Raw genomic sequence first — 22,351 nt, forward strand, 5'->3', positions numbered from 1 at the left:
TATGCTCAGGCTGGGCGGCAGTGAAGCGTGGCTCTAAGTTAATTGGGCAACAATGGGTTAACCGCAGCGCGTGAGGAAGTATTGCAGCAGGAAGTGTGAGTGAAAGGCATATAGCAAATAAACTACGTGACACATTTATTGTGCCAAGTCAATCAAGTCGAACATTAGCGTAGGCGTAGCGTAAAAAGAAACATCAACTATAAGTTAAGGAACGTTTTGGTGTGGACACTGTGCACTGTGGACTACGCCAGACGCTGCTGCTGCTGATGCTGCTGTTGGTGTTGATGCTGGTCGCCAATGCGCTGAGCGCCTATGCTGGGCATACTGGGCTTAGCTGCCGGCTGACGCTGAGTTCGCAATTCGCGTCGCTTATCGCGTATAATCTGTTTGGTCTGTGAGGTATCCAGCTCCTCCCAGCCGCCGGCATTGTCATCCACCCAGTCTTCTAGATCAGGCTGCCAAAATAAAAAACAAATAAGCAAATAAGCGTTTCAACTCGCTGACGCTACCTACATTGGCGCTAATGGGCACCATATCGGTTGCTTGCAGTCGTGTAAAGTCTGTGGGCGCCGCTGTTGCGCCTGTGGCATCGTTGAGATAATATTTTGGCTGCGGCTTTATAACAGGTGTCAGCTCCTGCAGAACAAACAAACAAACACGTCATGTATTGAGCTTGACAAGCTGCACAGGTTATGGCTTCATACTCACGCTGAAAAAGTCCGGTTCGGGCTCCTCTTTGGGCGGCGTGGCTGGTTGCGCCATGCGCTGGCGATACTGTTCTATGTGCTCCTCCACAGTACGTGGACTGTCGTCCCAGCTATTCCAGTCACGCTCTCTGCCATTCGCTGTTGCCGCCGCTCTGGCTGTTGTGGTGGCAAAATCGCCGCCTATTGTCACGGCCTGCAGTTGGTCGCCAGCGCTGTGGCTTAGTTTGCGGCGTCTTGAGAAGCAGCAAAGCGCACGCCGGCAGAGCGTTATAATGCCCAGCAGCAGCAGTTTAATTTGTTGTAGCACCATTTGTCCTAATTATTATTATTGTGCGCAGGTGGCAAGGTATAAAAAATGTTAATAAAAAACGCAACATGCAAAACAAAATACGCGTTGAGTTCTGTTGTGTTCTGTTGTGTAGTGTGTGGCAGTGTGACCATGCGCGCTGACAGCTTAGAACAGCTGTGCGGCGACAACTCTGCTCGATAATCGATAAGTGCGCAATTATCGAGAAGCTTTGAAATTCTGAACGACAAATTTATTTAGCAAATAGACACTTACATTTATGACAACAATTTAATACTCATATACAATATTTAAATAGCTTAATGTGCTACTGCAGTGCCATTTTGCTGCTCACATACATTATTACGTTCGAGCTTGTTGCGACGTCGAAACTTTACATACAACAGCTCCAGGATCCAGGGGACAGCACACAAAATCATGAAAATGTTTAATATGTTAAAGACAAGCAAATAGTTTTGCGTGCGATCGCGTATATAGCCCACAATAGGTCCGATTATAAACATAGCATTGCCTTGTATAAACATAAACAAGCCATAGCCACTGGCATAGCTGCAAAAATTCAAAACGATTAGCACATTTGATCGAATGTCGAATGCTCAGAATGCTTTAAACTGACCGCTCTTTCGATAAGTAATCGGCAAAAACCAAAGGCAAAGGCACATGTATCCAAGTGCGTAGGAAACCCATAACGGCCGTTATGCTGGCCATGCCCACAAAATCAGTTATATCATTAAATGCTGTAAGCAAGCAAATCTTCAAATATTGTATCAATTTTATGCTTAGTGCCAACTTACCAAATCTAGCAAAGACCGTGAAAAGTGCGCCACCTAAATAAATATAGCGTGAAGGCACTTGTATAAAAACTGCAGTCACGGCTAGAAAAATTCGAGATATCAAATCTGCAGCAGCTCCAATGGCAATAACATTTGCCGTTTGCACCTGCAGAAAAAAGATAATCATTTGAATTTGAATTTGAATTACATAAGTGTTACAAAATGCGCAAAAAAGTAACGAAAATACTAGATGAAGCCTGCCAATATTAGGACATTTTATTGCACATAGCTTAACAAGTGCGTGTGAGGATGATAAATATATGAGCGTAGGAAGCAAGTGCGCATGCAAAACAAGTGAGTGTAAGCGAGACAAGTGTATAGGTTTAGAAAGCATGCGCGCATGCAAAGTGTTTCCTTTGCAGCTTCAAAATGGTGGCGCATGCGTTTCCGTTGGCGTCGAGTCGACGCCGTCAACTCTTTCATTTCTTTTGGCGAGCCGAAGCAGCAGGATCAACTTTTGAATAGTGCGCTTGTGTTAAGTGTTTTTGAAAATAAATGAAAGTGTTATTTATTGTGCAAATAGCTGCGGTAAGTTTCAAGCAACATTTAAGCTCGCATGAGCTGCAAATTAAAGTTTATAAAACAACAAGTCTATAATCTTTGGAGAGAACAATTAACTAAAGTCAAATTTGACAAACTGCAGCAAATTCATGTTAATTCATAATTGTGCATAGAACTTTATGCGAACATAGTGCAGCTGCTAAAAGAACTTAAAAAAAAACGACAAAACTCTTGGAATTCGTCGTGTCAATTTGCAATTTTGCAAATGTGTGTGCTTAGGTTTGGTTATTTCTCACATTTTGTGTGTGTGTGTGTGTGTGCACGGTCGATTTTTTTTGCATTTCAAAATGGCTGCGCGCAGGCCACGCTGACTAACGAATTGAAAGTTGAATTCGCATGCGCAAGTGAATAGTTAATATTATTTATTATAAATAATAAACTTACCTTGCTGTAACCCAATTCAAACAGATACGATGGCTGTATGGTAAAGAAGGATATGTCCGAGTAGAGTGCAAACGTAATGCCGAGCACTATGTTAACATAGATTGGCTTCTTGAGCAGCGTCAGATCCAAGAAGTCCACAATGGCGCCGCATAAGCTGCGCTTGTGCTCAAGCGGCGCCACGACTCCCTGGCCACCATTGCTGACTGGCGCTGCGGCAGCGCTGCCGCTGACAACAGAATGGCGTCGCGAAGCCTGCAGGCTGTGGAGCATTTGTGGCGACGCATCGCTAACCACCACCGGTCCCGACCAGTTGCCCAGGCTGGTAATGCTGGAGGCACGACTGGAAATAAGCTTAAGCACATGCTCCTCCTGGCGCGAGACACGCCGTGAACCGAAATGCGAAACAGGCAACGAGTCTAGCGCAATTGCAGGCTTGGGAGCAGCACTAAAGTCCAGCTCTGCTATGGGCTTGAGCGGCGTCTCCGGCTGCACATGCACCACCACGGCAGACTGCATGGGCTGCGCCTCCTCCGGCAGCGGCACGCGACGCATATGCCACTCCACCGGATGCATCAGCAGCATGCCCAGCACTGCATGCGCATTGATGCCCGTCAGTATGAGCAAACAGCCACGAAATCCGTACCAGGCCATCAGCTTCTGCATCACAATCGGATACAGCATGGAGCCCAGGCCAATGAGCGTCTGGGCAAAGCTCATCCACATGACGCGATTCTTGACAAAGTAGTTGTTGAACGAAGTGTAGCTGGTGGGCACCATCAGTCCAAAGCCCGTGCCCTGCAGCAGGCTAAAGGCCAAGGTCAGCTGCAGTGTCGAGTTGGCAAACAGCTGCGCGCCCGTGCCCAAAGTGTAGAGAGCGCCACCCACCAGGCCCACCGGACGCAGGCCGTAGCGTCGAAAGAGCGAGCCCGAGAAGAGCCCAGCAAAGCTCATGGCGCAGAAGAAGGTGCTGGTTATGATTGCAATGGCGCTCGTCTCGGCGCCAATGCTCTTCAGGAAATCACCGAACACGAGTCCAAAGGATGGCAGCGCAGCCAAAGCGCTGATCTGTAAGATATTTATATATACGTATATATTTTATTAATATATGTATCATATTTATCTTATAAGGTGCGCGTTCACTTACAAAGGGCAGCGCCATGCCTATGCACACCAAGATGCCCCAGCCGCCATCGGGTGCCACCAGTTGGTAGCTTCTGCTCCTGCTGCGCTTTGCTGTCATCTTAGCTGCTTCGCTGTCGTTGGGTAAGTGTGTTGCCAATTCAAAAGCCAACTGCAAGCCGCACGGCTCGGCTCTTGCACTATATTTAATGCTAATGCTAATCCAGATAAGATTAATTCTCTTCTTGTTAATTTAGTGCTGCCAACTTCCGTGCCACGCCCCAAAATGTAAAACACACTTGCTTCCCATTTTGCCACGCACAATCTTTTGCTTATGACTATCTATCTATCTATCTATCTCTTTCTAACTAACTGTTGTTACTCACACTTTGCTAAAGCAAATAGAATTTAAAAGCAGCTTTAGTTTGTATTTAGACCATAAAACGCTGATAAGACTCGAGACGACTATCAGCTCATCATCATCATCATCATCAGCAGCAGCGTTGTCAACTTCCTCCACATTTGTCTAATCCCCGTGAGATTTATTGCAAAGTTCTGTGCAACTGCTGTCCTCGGCATAATTTATATAAATTTAAATTTATTTTTCACGCATTAGCAAGATCTTTATTTCCCAACGCTCCGTGCTGTTCGGTATAAATTTTAGCCAAGATCTCACATGTCTACAAACAACAACTAGAGCGGCAATCAACACCAACCAACTCACACCCACCACATTCATTAGATGCTTTTGTTTATCTTCATTGCTGTGTTACCAAATGTGAGGAAATAACGAGACAATAATAACAGTTACATCTACATTGCTGTCATTTTGCATTTGTATCGAAAATTCCATAGATTTTTATCTACTACTTGTTCTATACTCTGTGATTAGGCTTGACTATGTGGGCATGTCTAACTAATAATCTCAAAAAAGAATTCAAATCTTTTGTGTGTGAAACTTAATTTCAATTTCCAACTGATCAAGTTTAAGCCAATATATATTTTTTTTTACTTATAATTTATTTTGTTTATTTGGCTTTGCTAAATATTAATGATTAACATAAACATTTCTTCAATTAAATAATTCAGCAGCGAAAATTCAAGTCTTAAATTTGTTAAAGTTCTTGGCTGAGTTTGAGATTCCACAACTAAATAACGATTGATAATAATGATGCTGATATTGATCAGCAATTTTATTTGGCTTGACTAAGAAATAATTAAATTAAATAATTTAGAAGTAAAAATTCTAGTTTTATGTTTTAAAAATTCAACGAATTCTTGCCTGAGTTAGCAGATTCCAAAACTAATAAAGATAATGATAGCTAAGCTTGGATTTTAACAGCTCACTGATTTTATTTGACCATTAAAATTTGCTTTATTTTTAAATATTCGTAATATCAAAATTCTTTGCTGAATTTAAAGTTGCTGTTCAAAGAAAAACCGAAATTTGTTTTATTTTTTAAACTTTATTTCAATTACATATAAATATATATATTTATATATGTTGTCTACAAGGCTACAATATCGGTAATGCATTTCCAAAAGAGTACATTGTTATCTAAATACACTTTTTAATATATATATATTAATTTTTAATATATGTATAATTTCTCACATTAATATATATTCTCGTATGTGTTGTGTATAAAAAAAATTCAAACTTTATAAAGTTGTACTTAAAGTAGAGTGTAAACTACTAACTAGCTATGATGTATGTGTGTGTGTGTACACACACACACAGCCACGCATAGTTACATACAAAGAGCTAGCTCATCCAAAAAGTGTGCTACAAATTCTAGTTTAGTTTAGTCTAGTCTAGGCATCTTGATTTGGTCATGGTGTGTGTGTGTGTGTGTGTGTGTTTAGTTTGATTTGATTTGATTAACATTTATACTTAGCAATATTTATTGCTTGTGTTTTGTTGTGTTGTCATTTAATGCGTTTATCTTACTTTAAGGCATGTCAAGGTTCTACTAAAATTTGTTAGACTTGGGCAGGGGAACTTTACGTTTTTTCTTTTAGTTATTATAACTAAATTGTGGCATTTTCTTCTTGGCTGCCTCACAAGCAAATAGCATACAAAGTATGTAGTAATGTAAGTAGTATGCATAGCTTGGGGGGAGTTTAGCATGTGGGTGGGGTCAATTGTCAAATAGAAATACAAATAGTATTTATATTTATTGTTGTTGCTTGTAAATTGATTGAAATATGCATATCAAATTGTTTAAATTCAATTCCAATTAGCATTGCACTAATTTTAACTAACAGCTAAAATATGTGGTCCTTTCACTTATGTATAACGTAGTATATAGTATATAAAGCCAGTTTAGTTTGTTGCTTTCTTTTGCTTTTTAGTTGCTGCTTAAGAACTATCTTTGAACTATCACATACAAGTTCATTTTATTTTGCAAAACTAGTAAACAAAAAATATATAAAGTTAGTACATACAGTAATATATAAGTACAGACTATGTATTTAAATTAAATGAACTACTATATGCGCAAGTAACTAATCGAAAACTGACAATCGACAGCAAAAAAAAAAAAATTACATTTTTTTTTAGAAACTAGGCTGAGTTTTTAATACAGACAGGGGCTTTGTTTTTAGTTAATATTTTATATGTATTCGTAGTTAAGGCGTATGACATAATAACTCGCTTATTAGTTTTAGTTTAGTTAGTTGCAGTTTCGCAGCCCCTGTGATGTTTGTTGTTTGCTTTTCTTCAATTTGTTCTTTGGCCAATTTACAGCTTGACATCCTGATGATTGTCTCCAGCTGTTGTTGGTGTTGCAGTTGTTGCTGTGCTTGTGGCAGCATCCGCTGCTGCTGCTGGCTGCTGCGCTGCGTCGGCGGTGCGTCGACGCGATTGTATAAACTCTGCCAGATATTCAATGCCCCAGGCCAGAGCGCAGATCATGATGCAAACACTTTGAGCATGAATGCAAATCGGATAACTATCGGTCACGTCACGTATGAGACCTGCAAAGCGAAAATGATTTATAACTATATATAAAATATTATATTCCAAGCATACGCACCAATCAATGGCCCAAAGCTAATCACAAACAGCGCCTTGCCCACCAGATGCCAACCAAAGGCCGAGGGCAGTTTCTCCAGCGAGCAATATTCGGATACGGTGAGCGTAAAGTTGCTCAAAGCGGAGCCGCGAAAGAAGCCGCAAATGGATAGCCAGACCATCAGCTGTGTCCAATCGGTTTGCTCGGCCATAACTAGCAAACGTGTTAAGTATTCAAATTAATTTTTGTTACACAATTCAAACTTCAAAAAACTAAAAAAATTACTTTTTACTAATTCGTATGAAAAACTAGAAACGTTAACTAGTGATGAACTACAAAAGAAAAAACTAAATATCAATAACCAATAAAAAAAAAACTAATAGTAATCAAAAACCAAAAATAATACTAATAATAGAAAATAATATAATGTTCCATTAACTATTTTATAAATTAGTTATATAGTTATTTTTATTACTTTGTCTACTACAGTTACTATATTCTCTATACTCTCTAAACTTTCTATAATCTCTATACTCTTTATATTCTCTATAGGCTCTATATTCTATATAGGATTTGTACAATCTAAACTTAATACTCTCTTTACTTTTTACTCTCTATACTTTATGCTCTCTTTACTTTTCACTCCCTAAACTTTATACTCTCTTTACTTTTTACTCTCTAAACTCTCTTACTGTCTGTACTCTATACTTTATACTCTCTTTATGCTCTATACTCTATGCTTCCTATATATATTCTATGTTATATTCTCAATTTATACTCTGAATTCTATGCTCTCTATACTTTATACTCTTTTGATTCTCTGTACTCTTTATGGTTTCTGTACTCTCTATACTTTCTGTATTCACTCTTTATATTCTCTATACAATCTGAATTTTTGTAGCTTAACTCTTTAAACTTTACTCTCTATGTTGTCTGTACTCTAAGCTCTCTATATTCTCTATGCTTCCTATATATATTCTGTATTATATTCTAGCTATATTCTCAATCTATACTCTGAATTCTATGCTCTCTATACTTTACTATATGTAAACTCGATTATTTCTGTACAGTCTATGGTCTTTATACTTTATACTCTTTTGATTCTCTGTACTCTTTATGCTTTTCGTACTCTCTATACTCTTGATATGCTCTATACAATCTTATTTTTTGTAGTTTAACTCTATACTTTTTACTCTCTAAATTTTCTCTATGTTGTCTGTAGTCTAAGCTCTCTATACTCTATCCTTGCTGTATTCTCTATGCTCTCTTGCTTTATTCTCTCTATACTCTGCATGCTATAGATTATACTCTCTACTTTTTACTCTATAATTTATGTTCTCTAAACTCTATATTTTATATACACTCTACATTAGTTATACTATGTTCAGTATACTCTATTCTCTATGCTTTCTGTGTTTTCTATAAGGTACACTCTCTATAATCTTCATGCTTTCTGTCTCTATGTTTGTTTGCTCTCTATGCTCTTTATAGAGAGTAATGCCTTTTAAACTCTCTACACTTCTCTCTAGTCTTTCGCTTTACTCTCTACCTAATTACCGTTTCGCTTCCACAAAAACTTACTAAACTAAATTGCTAACTGCACAAATTTTCTTTTACGTTCTGCTAATTGTTTTTTAAAGTAATTATGTTATTTATTTATGGTGTATGGGAATAATTATGCATTTTGGTTTTTTATAAATATTTAAAAATTAATTTTATGCACGCAGTATTTATCTAAAATGAATAATCTGGTGATCTGTTGTTTGCCAAAATTTTCTATCTATTTCACTTATTTATTGCTTAAAGTAAATTTGATGAAAAAATATGAAAATAATTAATAAAAATTAATAGTGAAATTTGAGATTTGCTAATTAAATTTGTATGCTAATTTTCTTTTGGAGTGGCAACTTACTGGAGCGCGTCAGGGCGACGAAGATGATGGAGACGAGGAATATGGTGCGCTTCTTGATGGTGGTGCGATCGAAGATCGGAGGCAGGACAATACGCGCGGCAATATCCGTGATGGCCGTGATCGAGAGACAGTAGGCGACGTCGGCCTTGCTGTAGCCCAGATTGGCAAAGAAGAACGGCGTGACCATCTTGAAGTTCATCTCGGCCACGTAGAAAATGGAGAGGCCGAAGAGCAGATTGAGGAACATTTTATCCTTGAGCATGGCAATGTCAAGCAAATCGGCAAAGCGACGCCAGAATCCGGGCTTCTTCTTCTTGGCCTGGACATCGGCGGCCAAGTTGGCCGCATGCTCAGACTGCTTCTCCAGCTCGGTGGGCTTCATCTTGATGAAGCTGTCGCGATGGCCGCCCAAAATGCTGCCCGTGGCGGTGCCCACGCGTCGCAGCTCGCGATCGTTCTGCTCGAACTCGTCGTCGCCGGTGTTGAGATGCACTTGCAGGATGCTGCCGGTGAAGTCCATGTAGGAAAGATTCGAGGTGACCGAGGCCTTGCGGCAGCGCAGCTGATTGGTGTTCACCTCGGCCTGGGAGGGATAGCCGCCGCTGCCGCTGCCCACATCGGCGGACTGCACGCCAGCCAGCGACATGATGCGCGGAAAGGTCGGACGCTTGGTCAGACCCAGGCGGGAGCCATTCAGCGTGTTCATGGCCATTTCGGAGTAGTTCTTGCGCATGAACTGCTGGCTCTGGACATGGCCATGACCATGGGCATGCTTATTGAACAGCAGCGTATTCAGCTCGGGCAGCGCGTCCTCCTCGTTGCCATCCTCCTTGATGACCTTGAAATCGGGCGCAGCATTGGCCGCCGCTCCCGTCTGTTGTTGCTGCTGCTGCTGCTGCTGCTGCTGCTGTGGCTGAGGCGTTGGCAGCGCCGACGATATGCACATTAGCTCCTCGTCATCGAACTCCTCCTTCATATGCCACTTCACTGGCTGCAACAGCACGCTGCCCACCATGGCGTTCAAGGCGACGCCGGACAGCATGAGCACCGCTCCCCGAAATCCGTAGCCCTCCAGCAGAATGCGCACCAGCTGCGGCATTATCAGCATGCCCAGCGCTGTGCCCGCCATGGACAGACCCACGGCCTGGCCGCGCTTGTGCTTGAAGTAATGATTGAGCGCCACGAACGCCGCCGACGTGGACAGGCCCACGCCAATGCCGTTGATCACACTGTACGTGCTCAGTATGTGCGCCATGGTGCTCGCCGGCGAGGTGAGCGCCAGGCCCAGACCGCAGAGCAGCGAGCCCGCAATGGCCACCTTCCGATAGCTGAACTCCTTCAGCAGCGGACCCACAAACAGGCCCGAGAAATTCATGCAGACGTCCATGGTGCTGATGATGACGGCGGCGCCAGTGGTGCCCACATTCAGATCCCGCAGCGTGTCGCCGAACAGCAAACCAAACGAGGGCTCAATCGAACGCGTGGCCAGCTGCAAGGAAAACACAAACAGAACAGAAGGATACGCAGGGTAAGAAGTTAAGCTCAAATAATAATTAAGCCACAATTGCCACAAGCGCTGCAGGCAATTTGCAAGCCACGCCCACGCCGCCCACCAACTGCAACTGGCAATTGGGACTCGAGGCTCCAAGACTCGCAAGTCTTGTCAATTGTTTCAGTCAATCAATCCACTTTAATTCTATTTAGATTCATTTTCGTTAAGTATTGCAATTAATTCAATACGCTAATAATTTTTATAATGTGCAAATTTCTGTGCTGATTTGCATATTTTTTATATATCAAAAGTTAGCCCAACAATTTGCTTTTAAGTATTTCAATTATTGCTTAATTTGATTTAATTTATTTTGTTTATCTTAAGCGAACAGCAATAGTTAAGCAATTAATTTTATTTTAGTTTTTGAGCACAATTTTTTCTTTTTTTTTGTAATTCGCTTTTAAATTAAAATTTATGCATTGAATTATTTTAATCCAATTTCGTTATTTCGCATCATTTAGTTTTTAATGTTTGCATGCAGCTAAAACATAAAAGTTCAGAGATTAAATATTTTTGTTAAATTCATTTTTATTTCAATTGATAACTGTTGGAAATTTTCTAAGCAAGCGAATGTGCAATTTCGAATTTCTCTTATTACTTTGCACATGTTGTTAGCCACATTGTACTAACTGTATAATTAATTTGGCAATTGCTTTGGCCTTTGCTTTGGCTTTGCCAACTGAAATCCAAAACTTCCAGTTATGGATTTTTATTTTTAGTCACAAGGCTAGACCGAGCGACAGCTGTGGCTGCAGTTCGGGCCATAAGGCTAATGCATATTCAATTGCCAATTTATAATTCGAACCGATTTGATTTTGCAGCTGGACAATTGGACAGGCGGCTAACTGTAAATCCTTATGCTGCAACTCAAGACACCTGCAGGTCCCCAATAATAATTTGGTTAGTTACAACTTGGGCGGCTTATTATATTGGCCAATTTGCTGTACGGCTAATCAGATATTCAGTACTTGCGTGATTTGGCAGCAAGAGCAGCAACAACAACAAAAATCGAGGGGCAATAATAATTATCGGCAAATTGGAACCCTAACAATGTCAACCGAAATTATTTTTTCATACTACACCCCAAGGCATTATCAACTCTATATAGCGAGTCCGTACCCGTAGCTTATCAAACATGAATGACGTCGTCTCGAGTAAGTGAAACCAACATATGTACACATATATACGAGAGCAACTGTTGGGGTATTGCATGGACAGCTCATGGACGAAGGCACACTTGAAGCTCTCGATGTCGGTCCCCAACAGTCACTCCCATAAATCATGCACCAGTCAGCTGACAAAATAAAAGACATGGCGGGTGACTAAACTAGGCGAACTAACTATAGGCGGCACTTTTAGTTGCAGCTTAATGAATTTTTAATACATTTTTGCTGTCAAATTGTCGAATTTTAGATTTAGCACACACACAATGAAAATTTGTTTAATAATTCAAATATGCTTAATATGCTTTTTGTTTTAGTTCAAGTTTAGTGCAAGCAATTTATTTATAAAGAGGTTTGCATTTTTTTTAAATTAAAAATATATTATAACTAAAGCAGGCATTGAGTTAAAACAAATTAAAACAAAAATTGAGTAAGAATTTGTTTAAATAATTTTACTTAGTTAGCAAGTAAAAAGTTTACCATTTTTTTAAATGATTAAAAATATATAATAACTAAAGCAGTGATTGAGTTTAAAGAAAATTAAAACAAAAAGTGAGCACGATTTGGTTTAAATAATAATTTTACTTAGTAAGCTATTTTTTTTATAGCATTAATTCAAAAGTACAGCAAACATTTTGTATAAACTATAAATTTAAATTATATTTAAATAAATTAAGCAGCTGCAATTAATTTATTGAAGATTTAGACTGATTTATATTCTTCATTAACTGCTAGTTTTTTTATTTAAATAATAATAAATTAAATGCAATGAAAATAAACTAAACTTCTTTAACGCAGCAGCAATAGACAAATTAATTTAGCTCTATTTTTTATTTATTATTAATTGGCAGCAAATAATGCAAAATCAATTGGCGTATGCGTAATTTTTTAAAATGTCAAGCTTAACGATTTTGTTGCTGTTTCTGTTTTTGTTTATAGCCTTAGCTGTGAGCATTGAGCACTTGAAAAAAAGCAAAAGAAACATAAGCGAGAATTGTTTGGTTATTATTTGTTGCTTTAAGTGCTTTATTTGTGCGATTATTATTTTGATTGTGCTGTTATTGATTTTTAGCCAAAGTACGCACCCCCCCCGCCCCCCCCCCAAATCAAGCTTAAGCTGTTTAGTGGCTGCTGCTTGTTGTGTGTGTGTGTGTTCATTGAAATTGTTAATTGCTTGATAATTGAATTATCACCAATCATAATTGAAGCAACGAAGTCAACACGCGCTCTCGTGCCTATTTGATAACAACAATAGCAACAACAACAACAACAATATAAACAATGCTAATAAAAAGATACAGCTCTATATATAGTTAAGTTTAGTTTCTTTGAGCTAAACACACTGAGACTGTTGCCTAGAGACTAAAATTGATTGCGGGCTGTTAAAATTATGATTGGGCGCACTTTGATTTTCACATGTGCCAGACTCATGTACTACCAATATATATATATATATATATATATGTATTTGTAAAAGAAAGTGTTAAGATCTGGGGCTGCTTTCGAAAGCGCTTGAGTTTGAAAATCGAAAGGAATTTGCTGTTGTTGAACGTTGACCCTTTTTTTGTTTTTCTAGTGCATATTGTAACGCAATGCATTGAAAAATCGTGAGCTGCCTTATTTATTTGATTTATATTTATTGCTGTAGTGTGGTGGGGTGGGGTGGGGGGCGCCGCCGCTTAACGTTTCATTTGTAAACAATTTTTGTTTGCCAGGCGTTATTTTTTAATCTAATTTACAAGCTTTTTAGCGTGTGCACACTTTGGGTTAACTCAACGTGACAAATATCAAAATATATATACACCCTACCCTAATCCCCGTTAACACCCTACGCTTGGCTATTACTTAACGCGCTTGTTGTTTTGGCTAAGGCACGACCCAGCAACAGCAAATTGTTCACATACATATATATATATATATCTCATATACATGTGTGCTGCTTATTTAGTTAAACTTGGCCCATTTAACAAACTTATGCATATATATATATATATTACTATATACTTATATGATATATAAACATTTGTATTCAGCGACATTGATACTTCGGTTTTCAGCTTTTACATTTTAACAAACTCATGCGCTTATATTTTATATATATTTTGTATTTTTAAGTTTTATATTACACACAGCGTAAAACGCTGCGTATGATTTTATTTCATTTTGATTGATTAAAAACAATTTATGGGATTTATTTATTAAATAATTATTTCATATACGAATATTCATTTGCTCTGATTTTATAAAACCTAGTTGCTTAGCTTAGTTATTAATATTTTTTGCATACTCATTAACTTTGTATATAAAGTTACGATTCATAAAAATTATTTTAAAAATTTTTGCTTTAAGTTTAAGCTCGATCAGCTTTTGTTTAGATTTGATTTTTTTACTAAAAGAAAATGTTAAGCGTTCCTTTCTTGCAAATTAATTTCATTTAACCAAAAATTTTATGTATTCTTTTTTATATAATATTTGAAATTTTACCTTTGGAATTTCAATTTAAGCTAAAACTAGCAAACAATTGAATTATTTTAATGTACTTAACATTTCATGGCTTTATAGTTGCTATAGAGCATACAAAAATAATTTAATGTATTTCTATTTTTATTTCGTTTGGTTTTTATTGCCCTCGCAAACTATTGAAAACTAATGAAGTTTTTTTTCTTTTTCATTTGTTGTTGAACTGAAATGTGGCACAAAATTGCGGCACAAAAAGTTAATTAGCTGCTTAATTTTTTGATTGCTTCTAATATTTTAAGTGGCACAGAAGCTGCAGCTCAAGACTACGAAAGGATTAACCGCCACATCGGTGTGTGTGGTCAGAGTCCGAAGCCACGAGCACGAGCCGTCGGCGTGGCTGGTTTATTTTTTATCTAATAAATAATATTTCTCAATGATATGGCTAAGGCCTATGGGAATTGACAGCTATTCTTAGGGGTGTATAATATATATTCTTAGCTTGTCATGTTTATGTTATCAATTTTTAGTGCTTACAATGACGTCGTCCTTCTGACGTCAGAGCAGAGAGTCGAGAGCTTAATGACGTTTACATAGAGAGTGGGTGGGTGGATGGGTGGGTGTCATCATCATCGTTCACCTCTCCTGACTTCAATGAACAGGCAGCAACTTGTCCAGAGCTAGCAAAGGTCGTCACTGTTTTTGGTTTTGTTGTTGTTGTTGTTGTTGCTATTGTTGTTCCCACTGCTATTGATTTCCCATTAACTTTTGCGTGGCATTTTTCATTTTTTATGCTCTTTTAACTTTATATAATAGACACACACACACACACACACACACATAGACACACACACACACATAAACAAAGCGGCGGCGACTACTGTGTCCGTCCTTCGAAAAGTGGAATTTAATTTTCTGTTTTAACAACGATAAGAACCAAAGGCAATCGCCTCGTCCCTTCGCCCCTCTGCCCCTCGTTGTGCTTGACCAACATTTAATAGCATTAGACATTTCATTGTCTATTAGCGCCCCCCCGCACCGCCCACCACCACCAACAGTTATTTTATTTTATTTAATCGAATTGCAGCAAAATTGCATTGCGCGCTTATAATTTGAAATTTTCTGGGAACCAAGCAAAGCCGCAACGCTCAGCGCTATCATTTTGGCTTACTGCTTGTGGCCATTAAATTGTGGCTAACACGAAAGTTTGCAAAGCAAAGCAAATAGAATCGACAAATCTTTAGGCAATTTAGAGTTCGAGCTTAGAGTAAGTGATATCACAATTAATTATTCTATAAAGAGATGAATCTATTTGGCATTAAAACCAACCTGAAGTTGAAGCTGATTTTGAATTGGTGGCTTGAGCTTAATTTGAATGCAACCTTAGACTAAAATTAAATGCAGTTTAGTTCAGTTATAAATTTATTCTATTAAAATATCGAACCAACTCAATTTCGGTTTGACTCGAGTTTGATTTAAATGCTGTGGCAACCCTAGTCAAAACTTAAATGCAATTTAGTTTGAATTAAATTTCTTTACTTTGCAATAAGTTTAATTTGGCAAAATAGTTGCTTGTTTTTATATAACAGTAGCAATTGCTTTGCTTTATTTGAAGGCAACCCTAGTCTAAAATTCAATGCAATATAAAATCTCGAATTTGTTTAGTTTATAAAGAGATTAATTTGAAATATTTTATATAAATTAATAAATTAAGCTGAGGTTTGATTTGTATGCTGTGGCAACCCTAGACTAAAATTAAATGGCAGTTTAGTTGCTCAAGCGCCTGATAAACAAAATCTCGAATTTCTTTAGTTTATTAAAAAGTTGAAGTTGCTTTGCTTTAGCAATTTCCATACAAGTTGCCACTTCATTTGCATTGCGTGCGTTTATTTACTGCACTCACTGTTGCTATTTGTGCTCAGTGCTTGTTGCGCTGTTTACATTTCAAATCGGTGTGTGTGTGGCTCGGTTCAATGCCTCGTTGCATTGGTCGTGGCAAGTGGCAAGGGGCAGCCCCAAGCTTCATAATTAAAAGCAAATTTACACTCGAACTGGAGTGTTTTGTATTTTTGGGCGCTAAGTTGTATGTCTATATATAAAAAATAAATTATGCATGTTGCTGCTGCCGCTTTTAATATTCATTTGTGTTAATTGAAAAATGCGTTTGGCTTAGTGACAGGCATGGGCGTGACCGCAAGGGGGCGGCGGCGGCGGCTCAAAGATCGATGCTAAATAAATTTGAATTGAATTTGTTTGCGTGTGTGTGTGTGTGTGTGTGAGCAATTGAAACAATTAACTGTGAAGTACACAAACAGTGACTGCAAATTGTGACTGCTCGCAGTTTGCTTGTCAAACATTTCAATTAAAAACAAAATAACAAAAAAAAGAAACTGAACTGAACTCGAGTTAAATTAAACGCTTGAACGGACTGAGGCGCACTTGAGCTGTAGCAGTGGCGTGGCAAGGGGGTAGGCTGGGGCGGGGGGTTGCTGTAACTTGTGCGGTGCGTTCACTCGCGTTGCGCATGATCACAAATCATGTGATTTAAGCTGCTGTATATATATATATATCTGTTATATATAGCAGGGCAAACAAGTTTGGTTGCAATTGTTGTAGGAAGCGCAACTTGCAACAAAAGTCACGTGATCAATGCAACATCAGCTGCTTGCACTATTGTTATTATTTTTTTTTTTTTTTATTATTGTTTTTGTTTTTTGTGCACAAACCTGATTGGCAACACAACAAGTTTGTGCTTGCTATTGACATTGATTAAAACTCAATTGCAATTGAGCGTCGTCGGTCGTCTCGTCTCAAGCTTTTTGGTCAAAACTTAACCCTTGAGCGGCCAACTTGGTCGCATTGGATACACAATTCAATTTTATTTTTATTGTTTGTCTAGCGCGTGAGTAACAAATTTACGTTATGCAAATAAACAATAATTATAATAGGCTACGTCTAACTCTTCTTCTTCTTCTTCTTCTTCTGCATATTGTTGTTGCCTTTTAGCGCGCGCTTTGCTCTTTTGTTGCTCGTCTAGACACAAATTATGTTTTTTTAGTAGCACTGCTTAGTTTAGCTGCTTGCTAATTATTTAAACAATTTATTTATTTATTTTTATTGTTGAGATTGTTATCAGCAGCGCTTTTAAGCCTAATCAGCAGTCTTAACTGCGATTTGGTGACATTACATGCTATATACAAATTTACTATATATAGACTTTGTCAGTCAAAAACATTTTACTGTTATGACTACTTGAACTAATTTCTTTATCCAATGCTATATAATTATCCAATTATAAATTGCACGTAATTTACTAATTTATAAATTTTAATAGCTAAATAAGTTGCAGTCTAAAAATAACTGTATGCAATAATTATGATATATGCTATATATACAGTAAGTCAAAAAACGTATTGCCTTAAGTAACTGTAAAATATTTAGAAATTCTAAACAAATCGAAATTATTTTGAGCTCAAATTGTAGTTTTAAATTTTTGAAATTTGTAATTATTATTATATTTAATAATTATTTATTATTATTTTGCCTTTTATTTTTAGTATATTCCCAACAAATTTGTGTTAATACTTCTTTGGCGCTCACTGTAAGTATTTAAAACAATTTTGTAAAAATTTAAATTGTGCTCATTGCTTGAACATTCCTGCTAATAAATAATATTTTATATATATTTTTTGCAATGTATGCAAGTATATTTGACTTTCATTAAATAGCATTGTTCACATCTATGTAATAATAGTTAAATAAACTGCAAACCTTGCTAAGCTACTGCAAATTAAAAATGTATTTAAATGTTTAAAATATTTTATGTACTACTATATTTTTATTTATGCTTTAAGCAATGCCTGCAAGTATTTGGCAGTCATTTATTAGTGTTTTTTAAATCCATAAATGACTATTAAATAACTTGCAAGCGTTGCCAGACTAGTGATATTTCAAAAAATACAAAATTCGTGAATTTAATTTTGATTTCTATGCAATGTGTGTAAGTTTATTTGATATATGAACGTGCAGACCTTGCCAGACTGTCAAACTAACTACTAACTAAAATTCAGTTTCAATTTAAATTGCAATTAGTGCGCATTAGTTTTTCTGCATTATCATTGTGTCTTTTATTCAATGGAATGCAAATAAATTAATCTGCAAGCGTTGCCAGACTACTAAATAATGAAAAAAATCATTGAGCTTTTCATATAAAATTACGCATAACTGCAAACTTGCATTTCATATTAAATTTCCAATTAGTTTTCATTGGAATATTTATTTGAGTTAATTGGTAGCGCATTGTTTGTGTTCAAAGAATTGAAAAACACAACAATATAAACTATATAAATATATTGTCTGCTTGTTTTCCATTTGTCTTGGCTTTCAATTTAGATTTGAGCATTAGATTCGCAGGTGGGAGACGACCCAACTCGACTCGACTCGACTCGACTCGACTGCCAAAGCAATTTGAGAACTCTCTGACATGCTGCCAAGGTGTTAATCGCCGCAACGATAAGAGCAATGAAATCGACAGCAATAAACAAGCCAAAGGGGTGGGGGGTGGTGTGGTGGGGTCGGTTTGTGTGTAGGTAGAAATAAAATGAATTCAAATAAAAAGCAAACTCAAATCAATGACGACGATATTTGTGCCCATGTCGCTTTGATTTTGCTAAATTGCTGCAAACAGCAAATTGTACAGGTTGTGTTGTATATATAGTTGACAATAGAGTGAGGGGAGAGGCTAGCGCTTCAAATAGAAATAGTCAATAAGCAACTAACTATATTGGGATTGACACGAGAACGAATGACTTTGTTATAATTTATGGTTAAACAAAAGTCAAGATAGTTGGACAAAAGACAAAACTATTGACAATTTAATCTTGTAGGAAAACAGAATAATGTTGTAATTTAGTTTATAGATAATCAGACTATAATCAAGCCAAGTAGATATCGTAGCTATTTTTATATAGGCACTGGGTCTCAGTTCAGCGGCTGTGCCCACTTTAAGGTTGGGTCTTTATCTTTATGCAAATATTAGATTATTACTTTAAAGCCAAGCCCCAAAGCATAACGATAAGAAAACTTGCAACAAATTAGCTTTTATTTATTATTGTAAATATCACGTGACAATTTATTGATTTTATCAAAAGTTTGTTTGCTTTAAAGTGTATATTTTAGCTGTGCATTGCTTTTAAATGTCAATTTAAAAAGTTTTAATTAACTGATTACAAACAAAACATTATTTTATATTTTCCATGTATTAAGCTGCGCTAATTACGCCCATAAAAAATGCGTAATGCTGATAGCTTAGGTTTGTATAAAGAGGTTGGGGGTGAGAATAAGCAACAATAATTAATCAAATTAACAATTAAGTTTAACGAGCTGCTTTAAATGTTTAGCACACATGCTACAGATTTGAATTTATATATCTATATTATTTGCAGCTTGGAGTATGCCGCAACTATTTAATAGTTTTTGAATATTTTAAATATTGCCAACTACTCCAGATTGCAAATAATGCAAGCGCCAAAATCACCGTTTATATTAATTACTTAAATGTATAAATACATAAGTATGCAGGTGTTCGATTTTATTGTTATTAATTTATTAAAATCGTGGCCTCTACATACAATTATATTTATGCAACCCTCAACAAAATGTTTCAATTCTATAACTCTGACTATGTTCACTATGAAATTGTACTTATAACTTTTAGTTTTAGCAAATAAAAGTTAGCAGTTCAATTTGTAGTGAATATTGTCGAAGCTGCAAACTCTCAAACAAAAACAATTCGCGCTTGCATTAATTGACTTTTTATATTTGTTGCTAAATTTATCTATTTTAGTTTTCTTTTTATTTTTTGCATGCACACTGATCTGTCGGCACAAAGGAATATGGAATGTGGAATTGGAATTGGAACAAGTTGGCAGCAGAAACTTTTGGAAAAAACACAAAGAAAAATTGGCAAATGATCAACATAAATTACGACGCCTACACAAAATAATTTTTACACAATAAAAGCTTAGCAACAAAATATAATAAAAATGAAAAATGTTTGCATAAATATAGAAATATAAAATTTTGCTAGACTAAGCTAATAACTGTTAACGATTTGATCGTAAATAAAAATGAATGCTGTCAAAATATTGTATTAAATAAACATAAATGTTCATTAAACTTGTATAAACATAAAAAATAAAATACAATGTACAATAAAAACGCAGTTAGCGCTTAGTTAGGCTGCACTGTACTTACAGCCAAGTTCAATGCACTACTGAGCGCACAAAAAACAAAAAACACTTTGCAATTAGATATATGGACTATGGTCTATTTGTTTCTATCTAACAACGTGCACAGAGGCTAAAGATAAGCAAATGAAATGACAATTAGCTAGCTTTATACAATTTATAGCAGCAAAAGTAACTGTATTATATTGCAGTAAATTTTTATCATAGCACACAGACAGACAGAAAGTTAACTAACCTAGCCCAACTTAGCCTGAGACTAACTTAATCAACAGCGCACACAAAAGAGCTCAAAGGTAAACGCGCAGTATTTGCTAAGTAACGGGAGTGAAGAGAGCAAGAGCGGGAGAGTGCAAGAAGAGAGCAGCGCGTACTTACATTGACCAAACTGACGCCGAAGCAGGCGACCCATCCCCAGCCGCCATCGGGTGCTACTTTTCTGGGCTGTTTGGTTGTCATTGTTCCGTTTTTTGCTGTTGTTCTTCTTGTTGTTGCTTTCGCTTGTTTTTGTAGTTGGTTGATTCCTGCTTCTAGCCTTTGTATGTGCTTGTTGCTATTGCTTTTTTGTTTTGTTTTTCTTTTGGTTTTTTTTTTTGCTGTTGCTTCTGCTTTCGTTTCAGGTGTAAGCGCTCATATGCATATATCTATTTTTGCATGTATGTGTGTCTGTCTGTCTCTGGAATATGCTTTTAATTTCTTGTTGTTCACACACCGCTCGCCTCTTTATTGGGTTGGGGGACTTGTTTGTTTTGATTTTCGGTCGTTGCGTTGTTCTTTACCCGTTTTGGAGAATCTGTTGTTGTTGATTTTTTTTCTTTTCTTATGGAGTGTGCTGCTTAGTATTTTTTTTTTTATTATTGTTTGTATAATTTGTGTGGCTTTTGTTTTTTGTTTGACGCTTTGCTGTTGTCACACATGAGAAATAGAATAGTTAAGAATTTTGCCGCTGCTTTGGCAAATGTTTTTGTCAAAGCTCTAAGTAGTTTTCGTTTTGTGTTGTTTTCTAACTTGGTGCCAAGGTTGTTTAATTGCTAATTTATTTTATACAACAAAAACTAAGCAATTCTGTTTAGCTTGCTGCTGGTTTTCTTTGCTTTTTCCCATGTAAATTATAGCTTGTGATTTATTTAAACATTTATGTAGTATATGTGCTGCTGCTGTTTTTTTATCAGTCCGTCTGCTCTGCTTGTTCAGTTTGTCGCTTAGCATTTGTTATGGAATTCTGCTTATCGTTGCGTAGAGCGAATTATCATCCATTCGTTAAAATATTTATTCAATTTTAATGCGACTTAATGTCGTTTTCATTTGTTGTTAAATACATATATTGAATTACAAGGCACAAACAGTCCAACAAAAAAAAAAAAAGAAAGAATTTTGAAAAATATTGTAAGGCACTGATTTCAATTTCGCGCAATAGTTTGTGAAACTTGAAAACGTTTTGTTCTTTGGCTCGTTCTCTCTCTCTCTCGCTCGTTTTTGTCACAAGTAATTCTTTTTCGAATTTGATTTTTTTTATTTTCCAGCTGTTTTTATTTTGACTCTCGCGTGTGTCGCCACTGTCGTATTCTTTTGACGTTTGCTAGCGTGGTCGCTTCGTGCACCGCTATTTATTACAATAGGGGGTGGTGGGGACTCTGCCGGGCACTCCGCATCAGTTCGATGTGGATGTGTTACGCGCAACTGTTCAATCGATACTAACTTGCCGTCCGTTGTTGTTGACGTCTGCTCGCCTGCTTGCTGCCTAACCGTTTTAGCCTGCACACACTCACACACACACACTGAGAGTGCGAGAGCGCGCGCGAGCAAGCGTCTGCTATTCATTTGGGGAAGGGGGAGAGCACTTGCTGAGTCAGTATCAGTCGCAGTCGCAGTATCAGTGTGTGTCAAGATCATGTCTAATGCCTGTGAGAGTAAAGTGCCTTTTGCTCCTACGCTCGCTCCCGTGCTTGTGTGCGCAAGTGTGAGGGTATGCGTGTGCCTTTGCAGCAGCAGCTGCCTGGAAGAAGAAAGAATACTAAGAGCACACCTCGCCGTTGACTTATTGACGGGAGCGCTAATTTACGAGAGCCTCTCCGCTCCTCTTTTGCCGCTTTG

At 37.3% G+C, this 22,351-nt stretch overlaps 3 protein-coding genes across 3 annotated transcripts; all 3 read right to left on the bottom strand.

The window, feature by feature from the left end:
• Positions 1-10: 10 nt before the first annotated feature.
• LOC108605288 (receptor-binding cancer antigen expressed on SiSo cells) lies at positions 11-1,142 on the bottom strand. Its single transcript, XM_017994935.1, has 3 exons — positions 709-1,142; positions 514-636; positions 11-455 (listed from the first exon to the last, which is right to left on the bottom strand). The coding sequence occupies exons 1-3, from the start codon at positions 1,015-1,017 to the stop codon at positions 243-245; spliced, it is 645 nt and encodes a 214-aa protein (XP_017850424.1). The 5' UTR covers positions 1,018-1,142; the 3' UTR covers positions 11-242.
• Positions 1,143-1,222: 80 nt separating this feature from the next.
• Positions 1,223-4,095, bottom strand: LOC108605269 (monocarboxylate transporter 7). The gene is made up of 5 exons (XM_017994896.2): positions 3,937-4,095; positions 2,793-3,857; positions 1,809-1,953; positions 1,631-1,751; positions 1,223-1,563 (listed from the first exon to the last, which is right to left on the bottom strand). The coding sequence occupies exons 1-5, from the start codon at positions 4,030-4,032 to the stop codon at positions 1,314-1,316; spliced, it is 1,677 nt and encodes a 558-aa protein (XP_017850385.1). The 5' UTR covers positions 4,033-4,095; the 3' UTR covers positions 1,223-1,313.
• Positions 4,096-6,415: 2,320 nt separating this feature from the next.
• On the bottom strand, positions 6,416-21,957 carry LOC108605257. Its single transcript, XM_017994880.1, has 4 exons — positions 20,636-21,957; positions 8,841-10,329; positions 6,950-7,141; positions 6,416-6,890 (listed from the first exon to the last, which is right to left on the bottom strand). Exons 1-4 carry the CDS (start codon positions 20,714-20,716, stop codon positions 6,655-6,657), a joined length of 1,998 nt encoding a protein of 665 aa, XP_017850369.1. The 5' UTR covers positions 20,717-21,957; the 3' UTR covers positions 6,416-6,654.
• Between the last annotated feature and the right edge of the window lie 394 nt (positions 21,958-22,351).

The sequence above is a fragment of the Drosophila busckii genome, chromosome X (assembly GCF_011750605.1).
Source record: "Drosophila busckii strain San Diego stock center, stock number 13000-0081.31 chromosome X, ASM1175060v1, whole genome shotgun sequence".
Classification (NCBI taxonomy): domain Eukaryota; kingdom Metazoa; phylum Arthropoda; class Insecta; order Diptera; family Drosophilidae; genus Drosophila; species Drosophila busckii.

What these genes read in the sequence shown, in the direction of transcription:
- LOC108605288 (XM_017994935.1), bottom strand. Translation starts at nt 1,017, where the DNA reads ATGGTGCTACAACAAATTAAACTGCTGCTGCTGGGCATTATAACGCTC. An exon ending in CCGAACCGGACTTTTTCAGC is followed by an intron (nt 637 to 708) that starts GTGAGTATGAAG and finishes TTTGTTCTGCAG; the next exon opens with GAGCTGACACCTGTTATAAA. An exon ending in TGGTGCCCATTAGCGCCAAT is followed by an intron (nt 456 to 513) that starts GTAGGTAGCGTC and finishes TTATTTTGGCAG; the next exon opens with CCTGATCTAGAAGACTGGGT.
- LOC108605269 (XM_017994896.2), bottom strand. Translation starts at nt 4,032, where the DNA reads ATGACAGCAAAGCGCAGCAGGAGCAGAAGCTACCAACTGGTGGCACCC. An exon ending in TAGGCATGGCGCTGCCCTTT is followed by an intron (nt 3,858 to 3,936) that starts GTAAGTGAACGC and finishes AATATCTTACAG; the next exon opens with ATCAGCGCTTTGGCTGCGCT. An exon ending in TTGAATTGGGTTACAGCAAG is followed by an intron (nt 1,954 to 2,792) that starts GTAAGTTTATTA and finishes TTTTTTCTGCAG; the next exon opens with GTGCAAACGGCAAATGTTAT.
- LOC108605257 (XM_017994880.1), bottom strand. Translation starts at nt 20,716, where the DNA reads ATGACAACCAAACAGCCCAGAAAAGTAGCACCCGATGGCGGCTGGGGA. An exon ending in TCGGCGTCAGTTTGGTCAAT is followed by an intron (nt 10,330 to 20,635) that starts GTAAGTACGCGC and finishes TTTTCCTTGCAG; the next exon opens with CTGGCCACGCGTTCGATTGA. An exon ending in TAGCTTTGGGCCATTGATTG is followed by an intron (nt 6,891 to 6,949) that starts GTGCGTATGCTT and finishes TTCGCTTTGCAG; the next exon opens with GTCTCATACGTGACGTGACC.